This window comes from Andrographis paniculata, unplaced genomic scaffold (assembly GCF_009805555.1).
Source record: "Andrographis paniculata isolate CXL003 unplaced genomic scaffold, ASM980555v1 Contig66END, whole genome shotgun sequence".
In the NCBI taxonomy this organism is placed as follows: Eukaryota; Viridiplantae; Streptophyta; class Magnoliopsida; order Lamiales; family Acanthaceae; genus Andrographis; species Andrographis paniculata.
Window position 1 is genome coordinate 4153478 of NW_026137602.1, and position 20524 is coordinate 4174001.

The 20524-nt window shown below is 29.5% G+C and overlaps 5 protein-coding genes across 5 annotated transcripts; 1 reads left to right on the plus strand and 4 right to left on the minus strand.

Annotated features, from left to right (window-relative positions):
- Positions 1 to 97: 97 nt before the first annotated feature.
- LOC127262990 (D-glycerate 3-kinase, chloroplastic) lies at positions 98 to 4082 on the minus strand. The gene is made up of 12 exons (XM_051291891.1): positions 3770 to 4082; positions 2357 to 2739; positions 2121 to 2200; positions 1984 to 2035; positions 1867 to 1908; positions 1691 to 1769; positions 1579 to 1610; positions 1431 to 1499; positions 844 to 918; positions 621 to 737; positions 492 to 542; positions 98 to 402 (listed from the first exon to the last, which is right to left on the minus strand). Exons 1-12 carry the CDS (start codon positions 4014 to 4016, stop codon positions 259 to 261), a joined length of 1371 nt encoding a protein of 456 aa, XP_051147848.1. The 5' UTR covers positions 4017 to 4082; the 3' UTR covers positions 98 to 258.
- Positions 4083 to 4782: 700 nt separating this feature from the next.
- On the plus strand, positions 4783 to 5682 carry LOC127262993 (uncharacterized). The gene has a single exon (XM_051291895.1). It carries the CDS (start codon positions 4928 to 4930, stop codon positions 5471 to 5473), a length of 546 nt encoding a protein of 181 aa, XP_051147852.1. The 5' UTR covers positions 4783 to 4927; the 3' UTR covers positions 5474 to 5682.
- LOC127262992 (probable 2-oxoglutarate-dependent dioxygenase AOP1) lies at positions 5505 to 7660 on the minus strand. Its single transcript, XM_051291894.1, has 3 exons — positions 7242 to 7660; positions 6140 to 6461; positions 5505 to 5983 (listed from the first exon to the last, which is right to left on the minus strand). Exons 1-3 carry the CDS (start codon positions 7601 to 7603, stop codon positions 5732 to 5734), a joined length of 936 nt encoding a protein of 311 aa, XP_051147851.1. The 5' UTR covers positions 7604 to 7660; the 3' UTR covers positions 5505 to 5731.
- Positions 7661 to 11807: 4147 nt separating this feature from the next.
- On the minus strand, positions 11808 to 14087 carry LOC127262994 (probable 2-oxoglutarate-dependent dioxygenase AOP1). The gene is made up of 3 exons (XM_051291896.1): positions 13598 to 14087; positions 12701 to 13028; positions 11808 to 12190 (listed from the first exon to the last, which is right to left on the minus strand). The coding sequence occupies exons 1-3, from the start codon at positions 13975 to 13977 to the stop codon at positions 11945 to 11947; spliced, it is 954 nt and encodes a 317-aa protein (XP_051147853.1). The 5' UTR covers positions 13978 to 14087; the 3' UTR covers positions 11808 to 11944.
- Positions 14088 to 18146: 4059 nt separating this feature from the next.
- On the minus strand, positions 18147 to 20116 carry LOC127262995 (probable inactive 2-oxoglutarate-dependent dioxygenase AOP2). Its single transcript, XM_051291897.1, has 3 exons — positions 19675 to 20116; positions 18744 to 19065; positions 18147 to 18638 (listed from the first exon to the last, which is right to left on the minus strand). Exons 1-3 carry the CDS (start codon positions 20040 to 20042, stop codon positions 18375 to 18377), a joined length of 954 nt encoding a protein of 317 aa, XP_051147854.1. The 5' UTR covers positions 20043 to 20116; the 3' UTR covers positions 18147 to 18374.
- Between the last annotated feature and the right edge of the window lie 408 nt (positions 20117 to 20524).

A 20524-nucleotide genomic window follows, 5' to 3' on the forward strand; every position in this document is an offset into this window, starting at 1 on the left:
ATCATCACGATTCCTTATAAAAAATGTACTATTTTAATCTCACAAAATATTACATCGAACCACTATTTAAACACAAAAGTAGAGATATGATATGCGCTTCTATGCATGTTAGTTTTATATATGAAAGCCAATTATTCATGAGATACTGAGGCCTATCTTTTTGTTGATTTTAAACAGTTCTATTCAAGGAGTTATAAATCATTCAAATGTTAATTTACATTGTTAAAAAAATAAAAAATTAGACTTACTAGAGAAAGCCTAATTAGCAAGGATGGGGTTTCTGCCTTCATCAATTTCTACCACAAGTAAATGGTTTGGATCTGAACCATTTGGCCCTTCGGCGTAGAGGGTGGGTAGGTACGCCTTGTATGCTGGTAAGTATCTCGAGACAAAATCCAAAACCTGCATTCACCATTCCAGGGCGATCGATATTTAGATCTTATAGGTAGTATCAATTGAACTAAGAGAAGCATGTACGTTTAAAATACTACCTCCTCATCAGACATTCCTGGTTTTCCATCAGCTCTCATGGCAATCTCTGCCTGAACATATATATGTCCATGAAGTTAGTGGGATATGTCGTAGAAAGATCCTAGAAATGGAAGGAGAGATCAGTAAACCTGCAACCGCCACTGGTAGACGCAACTGGGGTCCTGAATCTTGATTACTATCCACGACTTGATAAACTGGTCCCATGCCTGATAATAAGCTTGCAAGTTTTTATTGACAGTCTCCAGCTGAAATATTAAATGTTCGATAGTCAGGCTATGGCAGGTTGTTTGAACATAACAAAATCACAACTTGGAGTAAAGGAAGAAGCTTGTGCATTTCAGATCTCAAAACCTGTGGATCCACCGCTTTCACAACTTCATCTGAAACGGGTTTGAACCCAAGCATCCAACCCTCAAATAGAATAGCCTACGAGCAGTGAAAAGGAGCGATGATGATATTAATCAGTAAATCAAATTTTATCCAATGGGAGATTCAATATAACAAGTGTCATTCTGAACCAAATAGTATTCAGCCGAATTTTGGTTCAAGCCAAGCCAAATGATTGCCATTAAACATGGCATAGATAGCATAAGACATAAAGCAACTTCTTATTTGATCTGATGATCATATAAGGGTGATGATATCTCAGCTATTGTATGTGAGTTTAGATGGGATTGAGCTTCAGGTGGCGGAATTTTGCATGATCGTTAGGATAAGCTCACATTTTCCTAAGAGGAGTTTAGGACAGCATTTTCTTATGGCGAGTCGTTTCTACATGGGTGAGGTTTTGCCAACATTGCTAGGTTATAAAATTCCTCATGTTTCAATTCTCTGAGTATCAACAAGAAACCTGAGAATTATTAAGCTAGGTTCCATTGAAATGTCACGGAGTATTTATGGCATTATATCTTCTATGTTTTCGATTTGGAGGCACCTACCGTCAGGGGGCCCTCAATCTCTGGCCATAGCGAAGGATCAGCTCTATCTCCTCGACCATTATAAGCCGACTGCAAGAGAATTAAATACTATACTATTGAGTTCATATCCCAAACAATGAGAGAACAATGGTATGTACTGTGTGCTTACCTTATTATACCGGGGAAGCTTCATTTTTGTGCCTGCAATTTTTTTTTAAAGAAGAAAACACTGTTAAAATTGATAGAAAGAATGAGGACAGAAAATAATATGATACTTCTACCTTCTTTAGTTAATTTTTTTACAGCTGTCAGTGTTTCAACAGAGAGGCCAAGATCATGGCTACCGGCATTTCCACGATACTGTTTGGTAGTAGGATGTATGTATAAATCAAAGGGAAATTATAATGTAAAAACAAGAAAAAAGAATATTTTTTCAGAGAAAGGGGGTTCGGACTACCTCCAGAAGCGCATTCTCAGGGTTACTCTCTCTCAATTTGGCCTGTATCGTAGATCACATGATCAGATAAAACCATCACAGCACTGTAGTGCAAGACATCATCAATAAATTATTTACCTGATCCTCATATGTCAGATAAAAATCATCGATAGATAGAGTTGCAGTCTTCCTGAAATTAAGTTGTAAGTCTTTAGTGCATTTTGGTTAGTCTTTGTGCCTTACTTTCAACAAATACTATACACGTCGAACTCTACCTCCCAGACTTTTGGAAAAGGAAATCCAGGGCAAAGACCAATGTTGTTTTGCCACAACCTTGAGGTGCACTGAAACCAATCTGAAGAAGGGAATAAATAAACACTACTAAAATTCAAGGTCTGGAGATTAATTCTCTGTCACTTATGGACCTGCAAAGAAACATTTACTTCGAAGAAAAGTACAGGACTTGGATCAGCTTATAATTGCAAACACCATTACAACAATAAAAACTTACAACTAAAGGAGGGACGTCATCCTCGTCTTGGTACTCAGAATTATGATGAGATATTTCCTTTTGACACCACATATAGACTGGTATGTAGTAATGGTAGATTCGGATTTTTTGAGGTTCAGTAAGGAACAGTTCGTTCAGCTGAAACAATCGGCAGAGATGTGACCCGCATACTACCCACTCATCAATGGATTCTGCTACATTTTCTGAGGTTAGGCCTATTTTATCCAGAAGAGGACCTTCACATATAAAATCATAAAGGTCCTTCACAGCGTCCACTTGTGCCGCTTCTGTGGGAAACACTGAATGCAATGGACCTTCCCTCTTTTCGTGAACAACCTTTTTAATCGTTGAAGAGTTGTTTCTCATCCATGAGTGTCCATTGCCTGCATAGAAAATATATCATAGTTACCAGTAAGAGACTAACCTGTTTTACCAAATAATCACTTCCCACGGGAAAGGCATATCTTTATTTTATGATACAAAGAAATAACTGGAGAAAAACATAGATTACATAGTTTGATTCAGATGTAAATGAATTTCTAGAACCCATACAACTAGTTTGTTTTGATCTTAAATAAAACTATGCATTAGTAGCAGAAGAATTGCTCGAACAGAAGCTTGAAGACGTTTTGTTATCGTCTAATAACATAATTTCACATGCTCCTGCAAATAAACTTATAAATCCACTAGATAACTTCTGTCGTGCAAATTGAAATTTTTGGGGTCAATCCAAACTCAATAACTAAAATAAATCGATGTCTGTCAGCACAATGGGTACAATGGATATGTAAAGAATGAATTAAAGAAGAATTAGTTTATTATCTGACTATTAGTTGGATGATCAGATTAGCTATAGAGACTATAAGCATGCCTACAGCAAGATGCATATTTGAAGATTGCTGCTGGTAAAATGAAATTATGCCTCAGCGTGTACAATCAAACATTTCTTAGCTGTTCCAGAATCACTCTAAAGATTTCTTCTAATGGCACCTTTACTTCCATCGTTATCATGAAAGGGTGTATTAAGAACTATGAACTTGTGGAAGCGAACATAATCAATGAAAAACCAACACAAATGCACTAGAATTTGCTTAACACAAGTAACATACAAACGAATAATAGATAACTTAACAAAACCATAAGTTTCGCATATTCATACTTTTTCTTCTGATTCATTTCATCTTAAGTTAATCACATCCAGAGATAGATTTTGTGCAAATCGAGCACAAAACACCAGTTCGCAGATCATTCGTTACCAAAATAAGAAAGCAGAGCAGAAAAAAGAGAAAACTAAGCCCTAGAACAATAACATTCAATCCAAAATTTCAATAATTTCGAACGATTATCCAATCCAAACACATCCGTCCACAAAAATAGCATCAAGCAAAGACCACAACAGCCTCAGTAAATTACCCGATGGGTCTGAGGAACCGGTCGCCATCTCCGACTGCATTCTGCACACTCGCGATTTAGTTCCTCCCGATTTCCCCTTGGAAACAGCCGAAATTGTTGAAAATTGAATACATTGGGAAACACTCCGCGGCAGACAGCACCAGTCCGCGCAACCATTATTTAAATAGCTGGAAACGGTCAGCGAGGAGAGCGGTGACGTCATCAGTAAGGGCTTGTTTGGCGGGGGCACTACAGTCAGCACCGCCATTGTTATCGCCTCTGGAATTGCGGGAGCTTCCCGATTCTGCGTTTTGTGATAAATCTGATCATGAATTCCATGGGAATGGCTCAGAATCCATTTCCGGTGCATGCCACGTTGGAAAACATGAAATTACTCATATGTCCTTCTTCACAGTGTTTATTAACGTTCATAACAACTACACCCTCCGTTACAAAACTATATTATTATTTATTTTATTTTATTTTATTTTATTTTTTCTTGTGAGTATATTAGCGTACAAAATTGTGACGACAATAATAATAAAAAAATAAAAAAAATTTTACTATTATTTTAAAAAAACAAAAATAGTAAATATGACTATTGTATTGGAACGAATATAATATAATTCTATAAATATTCTACTTATAAACTATTTTAATTTTTTTTTTCATATGATATAAATTAATATTATATAATTAATTGTGATATAAAATAAAAATATTCCAAAAAATATAAGGGTGTGTTTGTTTGGAGGTTTGGATTTTGAGTTGGGATTTGAATAGTAAAAATTTTAAATTTGAATAATGATATAAATAAGTGTTGATGTGATGTTTTGAATGTAAAATTAATTTTTAGTATAATATAAAAAATAAAAATAAGTGTTTGATTTGATATTTTAAAAAAAAAAAAATAAAATGAATAGTGAATTAAAAATACAATCCCCAAACAAACACACCATAATGAAAACTATAAATTTGTGAGAGAAATAATCATAATTTAACAAATTACTTTTACTATTGGTGACCCAAATCAAAACCGGGCTAGAAACAAATGACCCACAACTGGAGAGCCCGACCCATTTATCCAGACCGGATTCATACTTTCAATTTTTGATTTATTTTTGCAGGGGCAAAAATGGAAATACGGATGATCTCATCTCCCAACGGTCAAGTCGAGATATGGAAAGCGGAGGCTGCAGAGCAGCCATGGCCACACCTTTCTCCCCTCTAGCCCTCTCCCCAATTCCAAACCCTAAATTAGGGTTTTCTAAGCTCTCATTTGCCCCAAATCTCAAATCTCCAATCGGAAAACCCTCCCGTTCCAATTTCCCTAATTCGATAAACCCTAGACGCACCGCGATCTGGAGGAGATTCTCTTCAGCCAGTTCCCAATTCCTGCTCGCGGAAGCAACCTCAATCGACGAATCGGCGGAGATAGTTCCGCCGAGCGCTGACGTATCTTCGACGATCATATCAGGCCTTCTCTTCATCGCCTTTATCGGATTGTCCATTCTCACCGTCGGAGTCATCTACATAGCCGTTACGGACTTTCTGCAGAAGCGGGAGAAAGATAGATTCGAGAAGGAAGAGGCGGCGGCAAATCGGAAGAAGAAACGTGGCAGAAAGGGAGTTGGTGCGAGCAGAACCAGAGGTGGACCTAGAGGCTTCGGCCAGAAGCTTGCTGAAGACGAGGAAGACGATAATGGCGCCAAGAAAGCTCCGTAACTGTAATTTGATATCTCTCCAGGTACTCTGATTTCATTGTACTTTTTCTTTTATTCTTTCTTATTGCTTCATTTCTTCTTCAAGTAGTTCAATCATTCAATTCCTTATCGCAATTGGCAGAAGTCTCTGAATTTCCATGAACATAAGTAGTTCTTAACGAAGATACACAATTCACAAACAGAGAAATCCGAGCAATGAACATAATGTAGGTAGAAATTACAGTACAGTAGATAAATTCTCAAATTCGAATTCAAGTAGCTAATTAACTCCACAATAATCCTTGAGAGCATTAGGCGAAGCCTGTCCGGCTTTGGTGTAGTAAAATTCGAGAAACTTGACATGATCGTAGGGTTTGAACAGCAAGGGATGTTCGTCATCGATCATCTCTTCCGGGGCTTTGATTATGTACCCCTTTTTCGGGACTGAAAATAATCCGATGGAGTATCTTGCCTCGTCTCCCGTCATCATTACCCGATGATGCGGAGCGTGTAGCCTTCCATTTGTCCATGCCTACATATATAGTTTCGAAAAAAATCTTCATTCTATACAGCGAATCGCATATGGTGCGTGAGCGCGCATATGTGTGTATATTTTAGTGTAATGCCTCGATTTCAAAACGTATAAAATAATATTATTATAACAAATAAATATTTTTATAATGCTCACTCGGAGGGACTCTCCGATCATGACGATGAATGAGTTCGTCGAGGGATCTGCCGGGAACCACTGCCCATCTTTCGACAGCAGTTCTAATCCCAGCACTTCGTTGGGATAGAGTATGGTGACGATGTTCTTGTCCGTGTGGGATGTCAGCCCAAGCTTAGTCTCGGGGCTTTGAGGCCCGGCGTACTTTTGTACGCGGACAAGATAATCTGCCGAGTTTAAGTGCTCGTCCGTGTACTTCTCCAGCCCGAGGCTCTCGATGACCATTCTCCTTACTTCCTTGTCCAATTCGGACAGTTGCTCCGAGAATGATCGCATGCTCTCGCTGCCGATATAGTTTGTCCAAATTCAGACGACAAATGATATAACGGTAAACAACACACAATTTTTGTTAACATAATATAAATATAGTACATGAATCAGTTAATGTGCTGATTTGTCTCGATCAGCACCTTAACATTTTCTGTGTTAAATAGAATTACAATTTGTTTATGTGATTAAGCGAACTCGAGCTCGAACTTTGTATATAAACTCGAGCCGAGTCTGAAAATGAGATTACTCGATTCAGCTCGAGTAACAACTCTCGTTCTGTTTTTCCAACACTATTTCTCAATTGCCATTTCTCAAAAATAATAATAAACAACACAAATCTTTTTTTACAAAAGTCAAAAAGTCAAAAAAATTTCAAATACTAATTTCAAGAAGTCAAATATTCAAGTTAAAATAATACTCTCTCCGTCTCTTAACAAACTATCTATTTTTCTATTTTGATTCGTGTCATGACAAAGTATTCATTTATATTTTTAGTAACTATACTATCTCCCTAATATTACAAATATATTTTCAAATTAAAATATATAATACAAATGTCATTATTTTTATATCATGCAATATTAATAAACTAATAAGGTTAGTTTAGTCTTTTTATCTTTATTTTTACTACAACTCCGTGGAGAAGACAAACGAATAGATAGATATGAGACGAAATGAGTAGATTTTATACTTTTGACACAATTTTTCATGCTACACACAAAAAATCAACTCACTAAAAAACGCTGCGTGAACAGAGCCTCTGTCTCAAACAAATCGCTATATACACATATACCTGAATTCGGGATGGCCTTCGGGCCATAAAAGGTTTGTAAAGTTTTTGATGCCGTTGGGTGCGAGGGCGTCGGGGATTCCCAAGCTCTCGTACAGCGGGACCATCGCATATTGTCCTACGTAGCCATGGTAAGGCTTGTCGGACCTGTTGCGTAGCTTTACCGGCAACGGGAGATCGAAGAGCTGCTTTGTCCCATCCAGCGCAGCTCGCCGGAGATCGTCGGGAACTCGGTCGAACACCGCCTCGAAGCAACCGTATTCTTCGAGGGCTGCCCGGACAAGGGCTCCGGTGGTCGGATCATTTTCTTGCCCGCCGGAAAATTTTATTACGGGTAGCCGGTGGCTGGCTGTGTATGTACCCATCTTCTCTTTTTGGTTTTAGTTACAATTCATTTACACCTATTTGTTTGTCCTTTTATAGTTTTTTTTTTATTGTTTTTAATAAAAATATACTGTATTTATTTGAAAATAGTACGAATTTAAATTTAAAAATACCAAAAGAATATATTAATTATATTTATTTTTTGATATATATTCTCGACAATGTTTATACTAATAAATTTTGTTTTACGTTCTCAAATATATATATATATATATTTTTTCATTTTAATTTATTTTCGTTTTTTTTAAAGTAAAATATTTTTTTTTACTTACCTTAAAAAAAATATTTTTATTTTTACTTTCTTTCTTAAAACGTGATTTTGACAACGGGGGAGTATTAATTTTTAAATATATATATATTTCATCTATAGTAAATATTTTTTTCTATTTATAATTTTATTAATTTTGTTTTATCAAATAATATAATTAATTTGTCATTAAGATTTTTACTTTAACTTACTAGTTTTGTATTAATTCTTTAATAACATTTTCATAATGCCCAACTTCACATTTTATCTATTTCTATATTAAAATATTATTATTTTTTAATTATTTTTTATCTAATCAAACAAACATAAAAATCCCAAACGGTGGGAGTATTTAAAAATTTATATTAGACATAGTAATAACTTGGGACTTCGCTGCAGCTATTCAACGAGCTTGTTATCGGTAAATTTTCGATCTAATTTAATATCCTACAAAATAGATCTGATAAGGTAAGTTACATTAGGCGAACCATGTGTGACAGATGAACGCGAAAATATAGAGGATTTAAACTCATGATCTCACGGTCACAAGTTCAGCTTACACTAGACCATCCCTTGCGGGGCTTTTTAATATAGTACTTTTGTCCCATAAGAAAGGGGTGTTGGTTTTTGTGTGTAAATATTTGAATATGAATTACTAATACAAATTAAATAAAAATCACAAAAATATTTTATTAGTATCTTATAATACAAGTACAATTATATCTGTAAAATAAATTATAAAATTATAAGATATTTTTATATGTTAAATATAATAATGTAAATAACTAGCTACATCTTTCTTGTGAAACGGAGATAGTATAATAAATTGTTAAATTGTATTTTTAATGATATTTTAAATATAAATTAATTCTTAATAATAATAATAATAATAACTATATTTTAATTTATACTTCTTATGAGTTTGTTTGGTTTAGTTTGAAATTGATTTGAAATAAAGTGTTGATTTAAATTTATATTTTTTTAATAATATTTTAAATATAAATTAATTTTTAATATAAAAAAAAACTATATTTTAATTTATACTTGTTATGAGTTTGTTTGTTGATTTGAAATGAAGTGTTGATTTAAGTTTTTGTTTGAATAGTAGTTTATTGTGATGTTATATGAAAATAAATAATTTATTTTTAATAAAGTAGAAATCACAAATATCTCACAATTTAAAGTAAAAATTATACTCCCTTAGTTCGATATCTATATATCCATTTGTTTTTTGTCCGGAGGATAAAGTAGAAATAAATGTAAAAGGACTAAATTAATCCTATTAGTATTGTATAATATAAATGTAATGCCATTTATGTAATATATTGTAAATTGAAAGGGTATTTGTAATGTTAGGTAGATAGTGCAATTACTTAAAAAAAAATGAATACTTTATTATGATACGGACCAAAATAAAAAAATGGATAAATTATTAAGGGACAGAAGAGTACGTAATAAATAGAATTAATTTTGATTTGAAATATTAGAAAAATAAACCGTGTATCTTTTTAAATTTGAAAGTATGAATGAATATTAGGACTTGAATTAGAAACCAACAAATCAACACAACCCTATTTTTATTATTCTATCAACTAACTGTATGGGAATTTATTGTAAATTATTGAAGATTTTAGTGGCAAATATACAATAAATATTTGGATATGTGGAAGAAATATATTTTAATTAGCAATTGGCACAAGCATCCAATTTTGACACATGCAGCTAGAGGTGGCAATGGGTCGGTTCGGATTAAATATTTTAAATAGGTTAAACAATACAATTATAATCTGATTCGTTTATTATTGTGTCGGTTATATAATTAAGTTAAAATTCTTAATTTAAATTCAATTATTTTATGTCATGTTGTCGTGTTATGTTAGTTTTTGTTGGTTCTAGTGTAATGTGCACAATAAATTAAGTTGAATTATTTAAAATTGAATTTAATTTAAATTAATATTGTTGGAGTGCAAACTGAAGTCCCACGTTGGAAGTTGGAAGAAAATTTCATACCTTATAAGTCCCAAGTGAACACTATTAGTACGAGGCTTTTTGGAGGAAGTCCAAAAACAAATCCGTGCAGACTAAGCCCAAAACGGACAATACGTAAACTAATTATCAAATTATAATTACTATATATATATAATAAATATATTAATTAATATTAATATTGTCGTGTTGGATTCGAGTTCAAAGTCTCAATTCTAACCTGATCCATTTATTATCGTGACGATTTCGTATCAATCTGTATGTATAATTGAGTTGAAACTTTTTTTAGCAAAAGTTCAATTATTTTGTATTGAATTTGCATCGAATTGTCATATCGTATGAATTTTTGCCACCTCTGCATGTAGTTGTTTAACAAATTTGTAATTATTGAACTGGTGTGGCTCATTATTAATTAATTAATTAATTAATTTTGTTCTGCATGAAAACAGCCAAACATGCAACACCATTCTTCACCAGTTGTGAAAATTGTATTATTATTATTATTATTATTATTATTAGGGTTGACAGAGACAATAATTATAATTGCGGATGGGATAATTATAAATATTTTTATTTCCTCGATGATTGAGTTATAACATTAAAGAATACACAAAAAAACATGAAAGGGTATTTGGATGATTTTGGATATTTTAGGGCATGATTGGATGATTTTTTTATATAGTTTTGGATTTTTGAGGTTTGTTTTTTTTTTTTGATTTTTTTTAAAAAAATAAGATAGATAATACAAACAATTCAATTAATGTATTATTAGTTCATCAACTTTAAAGAAAGTGAAATTAATCAATTATATTGTCTGCATTCTTTTTTTTATTTTTTATTATTATTATTATTATTATTATTATTATTATTACTGTTGTACATAGTTTGAATGGTAGTAGTTTTTGGACGTTTTATCATTATATACTTTTGCTTGGAATATTTTCTAAATTAATAAAAATAAGTTGTAAAAGTTGTAGAATATCTTAAATTTACGAATAATATAAAAATATTTAAAATTAGAACATAAAAAGTTGTGTTCTTAGTGTTTATGAATTTTTAGTATTTTTGTTATCAGTTATTTAAAACAAAATATTATTAAAATATATTATTTTATAAAAAAATAATACTTTTATGAGTAACTATACCTATTAGGAATAATGGAAAAAGAAAAGTACATATACTTGTCTCTCTAAAATTATAGGTATTTTGTTATGTTTTAGGGCATTAGATTTTTTAACTTTCTTTAAAAATAAATTTTGGATATAATATTAAAAAATTACAATATTTGATATAATATTTTCAAGAACAAAAAGTTTCACAGTATGTTATATAATATAAAAATAAATTATATTTTTTATGGTTATTTTAATTGTATATCACAATACATAACAAGATAGTTTATTCTTTATGGATACTTCGAATTCGAAAGAAAAGAAAAATATGTTCTTTGATATTATATGTTTCTAATTTTTAATTTGAATAGTTATTTATATGCAATATTTTATTGTAGAATATGATAAATATTTTTAAGAGAATAACGATGATTATATATTTGTTTTTATTTCAAACCCAGAAAAGTACTATTTAATTTGTGGAATTTTTAATAAAATTTATTATTGTTTTTAGAAAATATTAAATTAAAATATTATTTAAATTTAAATAAAGTATTCAAATTTAAAATCAAAATAAAAACTGCCATGAGTAATAACACAGTAAAGTAACTGAAAAAAAAAATAAAAAATCAAAAGTAAATAGAATTATAGTACACATATTTTACCATATTATGCTGAGATACTAAAATTACATGAAATAAAAATAAAAAGCAAATACAGTTATAGTACATATATATTCTTTTATGACGGGAAATCGCAGTTATTATTGTTTGAATGTGTTACGGGTAAATTCTCAATCGATCTTAATAACCTTCAAATTATGTTCGACAAGATAAATCACACTAGATAAAATATGTGTGGCAAACAAGTCACATATATTTTAAAACATATTATTACGCGACGTACTAAAATTACATGAAATAACAACATACATTGATCATGCCATATATATATATATCACAAATGAAGTAGGAACCTTAAACACCACAAAAAGCCCTAATCGGACACTTGGATTTCTTTCCTTCTTCAGTGTAATAAAAATGGATTAATTCGAAGTTGTCGAAGGGCTTGAACTGCAACGGATGATCGGCATCGATCAGCTCCTCCGGCACGTGTATTTTCACGTCCTTTATGAACGTAAAGAACCCGAGCGAATATCGCTCTTCGCTACCTCTCATTATCACTCTATGACAACAAGACTCTATTCGACCGTTGCTCCATCCCTACATCGACCAACAAAAATATCAAAATAATAATAATAATAATAATAATAATAATAATAATAATCCCTTTGTTCAAATATTCATTTATCCTTCAAATTTTTAAATCGAATATATATATATACTTAGTTTGACATTAATTATATATAATCCCTTTGTGTATATATATATATACTTAGTATTTGAACGAATAAAATTAACAAGATATATATATTTGTTTAGTCTTGGTTTAAAATTGAATAGAAATAAAGAGTTAAATTTGAATTTTTGTTTAAATAGTATTTTGATATGATATTTGTGAAAAAAAAATTTATATTTTTATTGAAAACTGTATAAAATGAATAATATTGATTTGAAACAAAAAAAAAACATATACAATATTTTTAAGTGGATCGAAGGAGTATTGCTAAAAAAAAAATTCCATAAAATGCTTAATATTGTACAGATAGCAACAAATAAACAAAAATTTAAGATAATTAAAAGTTCGATCGAGCAAATTAAGACAAGACATACCATAATTGCATCCCCGGCCATGACAACAAATGTCGAAGGTGAGCCAGGGTCAACTCCTATCCATTCCCCGTCTTTTGTCCTAACTTCCAACCCCTTGACTTGTCTTTGATGAAGAATCGACAAGAAGCTCTTGTCGGTGTGAGGAATGATCCCTATCTCGTCCTCTTCCTTGTCCCTGGGCGCCAAATATTTGATAAACCGGAGAAGGTAATACGTCGCCCCTTTCAATGTTTTGTAGCTTTCCTCGACTCCATATTTATCGGCCAACATTCTCATCACCACTTGATCGAGCGGCACCATCGCCCTCGAGAATTTTAAAGCTGCCTCACTACATATAATAGAATAATTTCTATTGTAAATGATCTCATCCAAAAGTTTGATTAATTAATAATAAGAATAATGATAAAATATTTTTGGTTTTTTGTGTTTCTAGATCTGGTTTCACATAATTCATTTTACAATAAAGATTTTCCGCCCTAAAACTATACTAAAAAAAAAAAATCAAATTCAAGACAACGTAACATTTAGAAATTTTTATACTATTTATCCATAATTAAGTTGTTTTTACTATTCTAGTTCTTTTTTTTAAAAAAAATAATAATCAAATCAAACAATTATTTTTCTTTTTTATATTATACTACAAAACTATTATACATTCGAAATATCAAATAAATATTTATTTATATCACATCAAACTACTATTCAAATTCAACTTTTTACTATTAAGGAATCCAAATTCAAAAAGTCAAACCCACAAACAAACACACCGTAACCTTTTTAACAATATCACATCAAATATTTAATTTTTTACTATTTTAAAAATTTTCCAAAACTTGTAAAAATTAACAAGAGTTATAGCACACGTACTAAAAAAAACTTTCGGGGCGAATTTATTACCCAAAATGGTCATTTCCGGAAGGCCATAGGAGATCGATGAACTTCTTAACATCTTGATGATTCGTTGGATTCTCGATCCCCAAAGCCTCGTAGAGAGGGACAACGGGAATTTGCCCGACATATCCATGAGAGGGTGTCGGCAAAACGTTGAGGGTTTTTACATGAGTCGGGAGACTGAATAATTCTTCAGAGGCGTGAAATATAGCAGAATGCACTTTCGATGAGAAATTAGATAAGTTTGCAAGAAAGCATCCGTATTGCTCTAGGGCGGCCACCACGGCTTCGGCTGTCGATGACCATGCCGGTGAGCCCGGACCGGAATTCTCTCCGGGAATTTCGATCGTTGGAAGAGTGGCCGCCGGAGCTGTCAAAGAACCCATGATTAGAAGAACTTGGCCTTTGAAATTAACAATAGTGACACATAAGACTTATTTGTGCACTATGTAATATGATAAAAACTTAGGTCATCTTTCTCTATTTTTAGGGTGTTTGTTTAGACAAATATTTTTGGAATTTTAAAAATTTTACTTGTGAGAGAAAATAAATATTTACTTTTTGTCATATTTTTTTAGAAAAAAATTTCATTATCGATGAACAATATTAAAATTTTAAAAAAAAGTAGTTTTACATTTTGAAATATTTTATGAACAATATGATCTTGATTTAATATTTCGGATGAAGATAATGATTGGGTTGGTAACATTTTTATATGAAATAAAATTTTAATATTGCATTTCTAAGATAATATATGATTGAAAGATACATTTTAACAAATATGTTTTGTTATTAATATATATATATATCATGAATTATAACATCAATTTTACTTTTTAATTATATATAAAGAAAGTTGAGGCTATTACATTGGAATTTGATTTTAAGTTTTTATTACATAATTATAGCGATTTTAACAAAATATTATATTTAAATTATTATTAAAAAATAAACTAAAAAAAACACTAACATTAAAAAAAAATTATATACACCCAAAAATATAAAGTCAACTGACTTTTAGTAATATTTTGGAGCTCGACTAACTATATTAGATGGGACACATAATAACATAGACAATAACGTTAGTAATACAATTAATATATTAAATTGTATCAATTTGTTGAAATGTAAAGATTTTATCTAACCAACACATTTTTATTTATTTGATATTATTTATTTTTTAAAAAACATCATATCAACTACAAATTTTTTCTCATAAAACATCAAATTAAATATTAAATTTTTACTTAGTTCAAACTTTTAAATTTCAAAAAACCTCCAAAAACATCTTAATCAACCTTTCAAGCTAAAATAGAGTAAAATTAGTAGTTACATGATATATTAGATTTTTGGGGGCCGCGAACACGAACAACTATCATGTGCAATTTTTGTGCTTTAATCCTATTTCTTCTCTTAGTCTTCTGTTGTAATGTTCGTTCTAAGAATACAATATTTTGTCTTATAAAATATCATATTAATATGCAATATTTTGTCTTATAAAATATTATATTAATATCAGTATTATTTAAATAAAAATCAAATCAAACTCTAACAGAATGCATTATATAAAATATGTGTTTTTTGTTATATATATCACTTTTTAAAATATAAATTCAATGTTCATTCCTTATTTATATATATATATATATATCACATCCGATAATATTATATATATATATATATATATTTTTATCGAATTAAAAAATGCTCAACGAAAACTTAAAATAGATTCCATAATTGAATTCATAGGGATATAAATTGAAAATATATAGAGTAAAATATAGAAATAATTCTATCAAAGTGATGACATTTAATTAACGACAACAATATATCTTGTTTGTAATTTATTATTTGATTAGGTGAGTGGTCCAACAATTCATAATTGAAAATCTTAATTATCTTTATAATGACATTTTCGTCTATAATTATCAATGTTATCATGTAATTTTAGATAAATGTATTTTTTATTTTTATTTTTTTTTTTATAAGACGACATCAGCCCAATAAATTGACATGATATTTAAAAAAATCAAATTAAATCACAATATGATGTAGAATTAAAAATACCATCGTACAAAATTAAATAATAAAATACATAATAAAAAATCAAGAAATTATCATTTATTCCAATTAACTTTAATTGGGCTATACTATGATATTGTTAGTCCCAAAAAAACCCCAACTCTAAAAATTCAACTATGGAACATATTTTATGCATAATTAAAAAAGAAAAAAAAAGAATTAGGGCCTTATATATATTACTATATTTTTAAAATATATAATAATTTTACATACAAAATATTTCATCTAATAATTATTTTTTTCTAAAAAAATAATAACCCGAGTATATTTAATTTGTGTCTGAAACACAAATTAACACTATTCAGCTATTTTTTACAAAAATATACTCCTTCCGTCCCATAACAATGTATTCATTTTTCCATTTTAATCCGTCCATAACAAAGTATCAATTTTCTTTTTTAGTAACTGTACTATCTACCTAACATCATAAATACCAATATATTACACAAATGTCATTACCTTTATATCACACATACTAATAAGATTATTTTAGTCGTTTCTACTTTATTCCTACTATATACCAATATAATATTAATATTTCTAAAACTAAGCAAAAAAAAGAATATTATTTTATCTTATAAAAGATCACATCAAAATATTATTTAAATAATAGTGATTTATAAATAAAAAAGAAAAGAAGGAAATCATACTTTCAAATAAAAACCACACAAACCCTTAGATTATTTTTTGTTAAATATATGTACATTTTAAAAAAATAATACTAATAATAACACTGATTAATGTGATGTATAACACTAAAAAATTAAATATAAAATCAAAAAAATTTGTATAATGTATGCAACGATTTTTACTTATAGTTTTACATGGTTACGTTGTTCTTGCAAATTGCACATTTTTTATTTTTATTTTTAAATGTATATTTTTAGTCATGTAGGTAAACTTCATTATTATCATCTGTCTTTTATATAAAATATGTTTAATATTAGAACAATAGCTACTTAAATTTATTTTTTTCTAAATGTTTTATATTTAATATACTTACGATACTATATATATTAAATTATTAAAATTATAAATTTCATCAACATGCTATTGAATAACATTAAAAGTTGTTTCATATAGAAGGGGACCATAGGTGTCCAATGTCATGTAGTATTATTTGTTATTTTTAAAATTTTGATATTGATTAACATTTAGGTGATTCGATTATTATTATTATTTTTTTTGTAATTATACAACTCGCGACAAAAGTATAATGTTCATATAGATATATGAATATCTTTGAATATAACACATATTTGGTCCCCGCGTATATGTATGATGATTTTGACGAACCACATTTCAGTTCATAGTCGATCAAATTATTAATGAAGGTACAATAATGATAATTTTATAAGAAATTAGTTAATGTTTATTTGTAGTTTGATTTCAATTTCTTCGCAATGTAATCCTTACCATTTTCTGTAAGTATACATTATTTTATTTTGTAAAATATTACATCTAAATTATTAATTAAATTAAACAAAATCGTAAACCCAAACAAAAAACCAAACTCCTATCGTATGTCTAGATTAGCATTTGTGTTTGAGCAATCAAAAAATATTAAAGTGAATTATTAATATACAAGAAATAAAAAATATCTAAATGAATTTTCAAATATGAGAAAAATAAAATAATAATAAAGTTCTACAAATAAATAAAATTCATTCATAAATTTCAACTTTTCATGTATAGGTCGTTTTACATGCATTCATATTATATATTTTTTCGTCATCGAAAATTATGCACGTATAGTTCGATACGAGTTTTAATAAAAGTATGTAAAAATAATTATTATATATATATTTTTTTTATAGTAAATATCTCCTCAAACTACTAATATTGGTTTGTTTACTTTTTGATGTACTTTTCTAAATGTTATAATTTTGATATTATTTTTCTTACTTTTTAGGTTGTATATTTTTTAATAATTTATTTTTTTAAAAAAAAAAGATTAAAAAAACTGCGAGAAAAAGTTCGCACAAGATAAATATTCCAATTTTACGGTAATATTAAGAAATAAGTGTTTGGCTATAAGTTTTTAACATCTCTGTACTGCAATTTTCTAGCTATGAATCCAATGTTGATATAATATATCTTAAAAATATAAGAAATATAATAAATTTATATGTGACTAACCAATTTAATATCACGATATTTTTTATATAAAAAAAATAGTAATAATTTGTACACACTCTTTTTCAGTTGAGGTATTATATATATATATTACCTTTATTTATTAATTTGATGTGACTACATTAATATAAACAAATACTATAAGTTTGTAATGTAAAATTAGTTTATACTTTATAAAAAATAATAATAAATATTTTGTATTTGAATGATTGAAAATGACAAAATCGATACATTTGGAACAAACGAGGAAGTAGTAAATAATGAAATATCTAATTTGTGTTCAACAACCTTTAATCATACATTCAACAACATTATTAGCATTATACAATACAAAGAATGAATTAATACATATTTCATACATATATATATCAATCATGTATTAATATTTTACAAACTACGGAATTATATGGATCATTACAAACCATAGATGAACAAATTCATAACATGCCACTATTACACTTGCAAGATAGATTATTACATATGAAAATAACGCTCCAAAATGAGATTATAATAGACGGAACACACATTACATTTTACATTAATTCATATAGTTATTAAAAGTATATTAAGTTGTGCTGATTTCGGTGCCACAAAAATCTCTGAGTATATTTTCGGTCTTTCGTTTAGGATCGACGGCGTAGAAATGAAGTAAGTCGTTGTGTCGAAACGGTTTAAATTGTAACGGGTGTTCATCATCGACTAGCTCTTCGGGCACTTGAACCATTTTGCTAAGGAAAGAAAACAAAGCCATAGTGTATCTCGTGTCCTTTTTATTTTCTGATAAAGTCACTCTATGAATCGCAGAAAGCACTTTATTGTTACTCCACGCCTAAATCAAATTCAATATTTCAATGTTACAATGGTTATATTTTATTTTAATGTCTCATTTTTTTAAAAAAGAATTGAATATAGATCAAATAAATTTAACGATTACCTGACAAGCATCGCCGGCCATGACAACAAAAGACGATGGTGGGAAAACAACATTAATCCATTCACCATCCCGTGTCTGAACTTCGAGCCCTGAAATATGGTTCTGATAAAGTATAGTTATAAAACTCTTGTCTGAATGAGGCGGAAAAGCCATTGCACTTTCTCCCTCTTGAGGTGCCCGATACTTCAAATATCGAAGAAGATATGTCGTCGATTCAATATGCGACTCGGCGTGCTTCTCGATGCCATAACTCTCGAATAGAATACGAATCACAATTTTTTCTAGCTCTGCCACCACTTTAGCAAACGACAACGATGTCTCGCTACAAAAATGACTTGTAATAAATATTAAGAAACTTTTACATCTAATTAAAATATGTTGTAATTACTATAATGAACGAATTGTTGACAATACATGATACAACAACTTACAAAACATAATTTATTTTAACATAATACGAATACATACAGTACATGAACACATAACAATTATCCACACAAAATATACTACAATTGATTTCAATACATAAAATATATTCATATAACACATTCTATAAGTATGAAGTGTCAACCTATGGTTTCAATTAGTACAACGTATATTGTATTAATTGAAATTGTGTACTAATTATCTATTTTTCGTGTGTTGATGGAGTCAAATTAATTTTCCCATTAATGAATAATTTTCACTTTAGCAATATAAATTCAATTAGCCAAAGGTTGAATCTAAATAAAAATTTTAAAATCTTAAAAATAGAAAGAAAAAAAAATATAGTACTTAATATCAATATATAGTACTCAGAAATTTAAAAATATTTATACAAACAGAGCCTAAAAATATCTTAAAATATAAGTCAAACACACCGTAGAGTCGTAGCTATTTTCAACAAATTCAAAGTAAGAAATGAATAAATACATCGATAATATGTGCGTACCAAAACGAAGTATTCCCATTTGGCCACATGATATTGGTGAAGCTTTCGACACCTTCAAGGGTAGTCGCATAGTCGATACCAAGACCTTCGTGGAGGGGCACAATGGGAATTTGACCAACGTATCCATGGAAGGGCTTTTCATTTATATTCTTTATTTTACTTTCGGTAGGGAGAGCGAACAATTCATCGGCTTGTCCAAAGATAGATTCATGAAGCATATCCGATAGTTTGTCGTAGGTTGCAATAAAAAAACCATGGTTTTCGAGGGCTTCCCGGATGTTTTTACTTGCGGATAACCACGATTTCGACCCGGGCTTCATATCATCTTTCGTAAAGTTGACAAGAATGGGAAGAAATAAGGATCCCATGTTTTTTTCTTTTTTTGTTAAACTTTTTCTTTGAAGAGATTTAGGGATGAATTTAAGGTTGTGTTAGACTCATGTGTAGGATGCATATGTATATATATACACAATGTGGATGTGTTTTTAATTTGATTCTATTATGTTTGTGTTAATTACAAAACGATCCCTGAGAAATTAGTTATAGCTAATTCGCCTCAAATGGATTTTTTTTTAAAAAAAAATTTCTTGACTATAAAATTTCCAAAACTTTTATTTAAATGCACCGACTGTACTAATTAATAAATAACGTTATCGAAAAATTGTTTATTTGATGACACTCCCAATCTCGTTTTCGCCTGATTATTATCCACTCCTAAATTAAATATTATATATAAAATAATTCGTATCAAATTTATTCTCACTGAATAAAACGACAGATTGTGTGTGTTTTTTAATTGTAGTTTGAATTTTGAACAAATTATATAAAAGTATATATTCATTCTATTTCA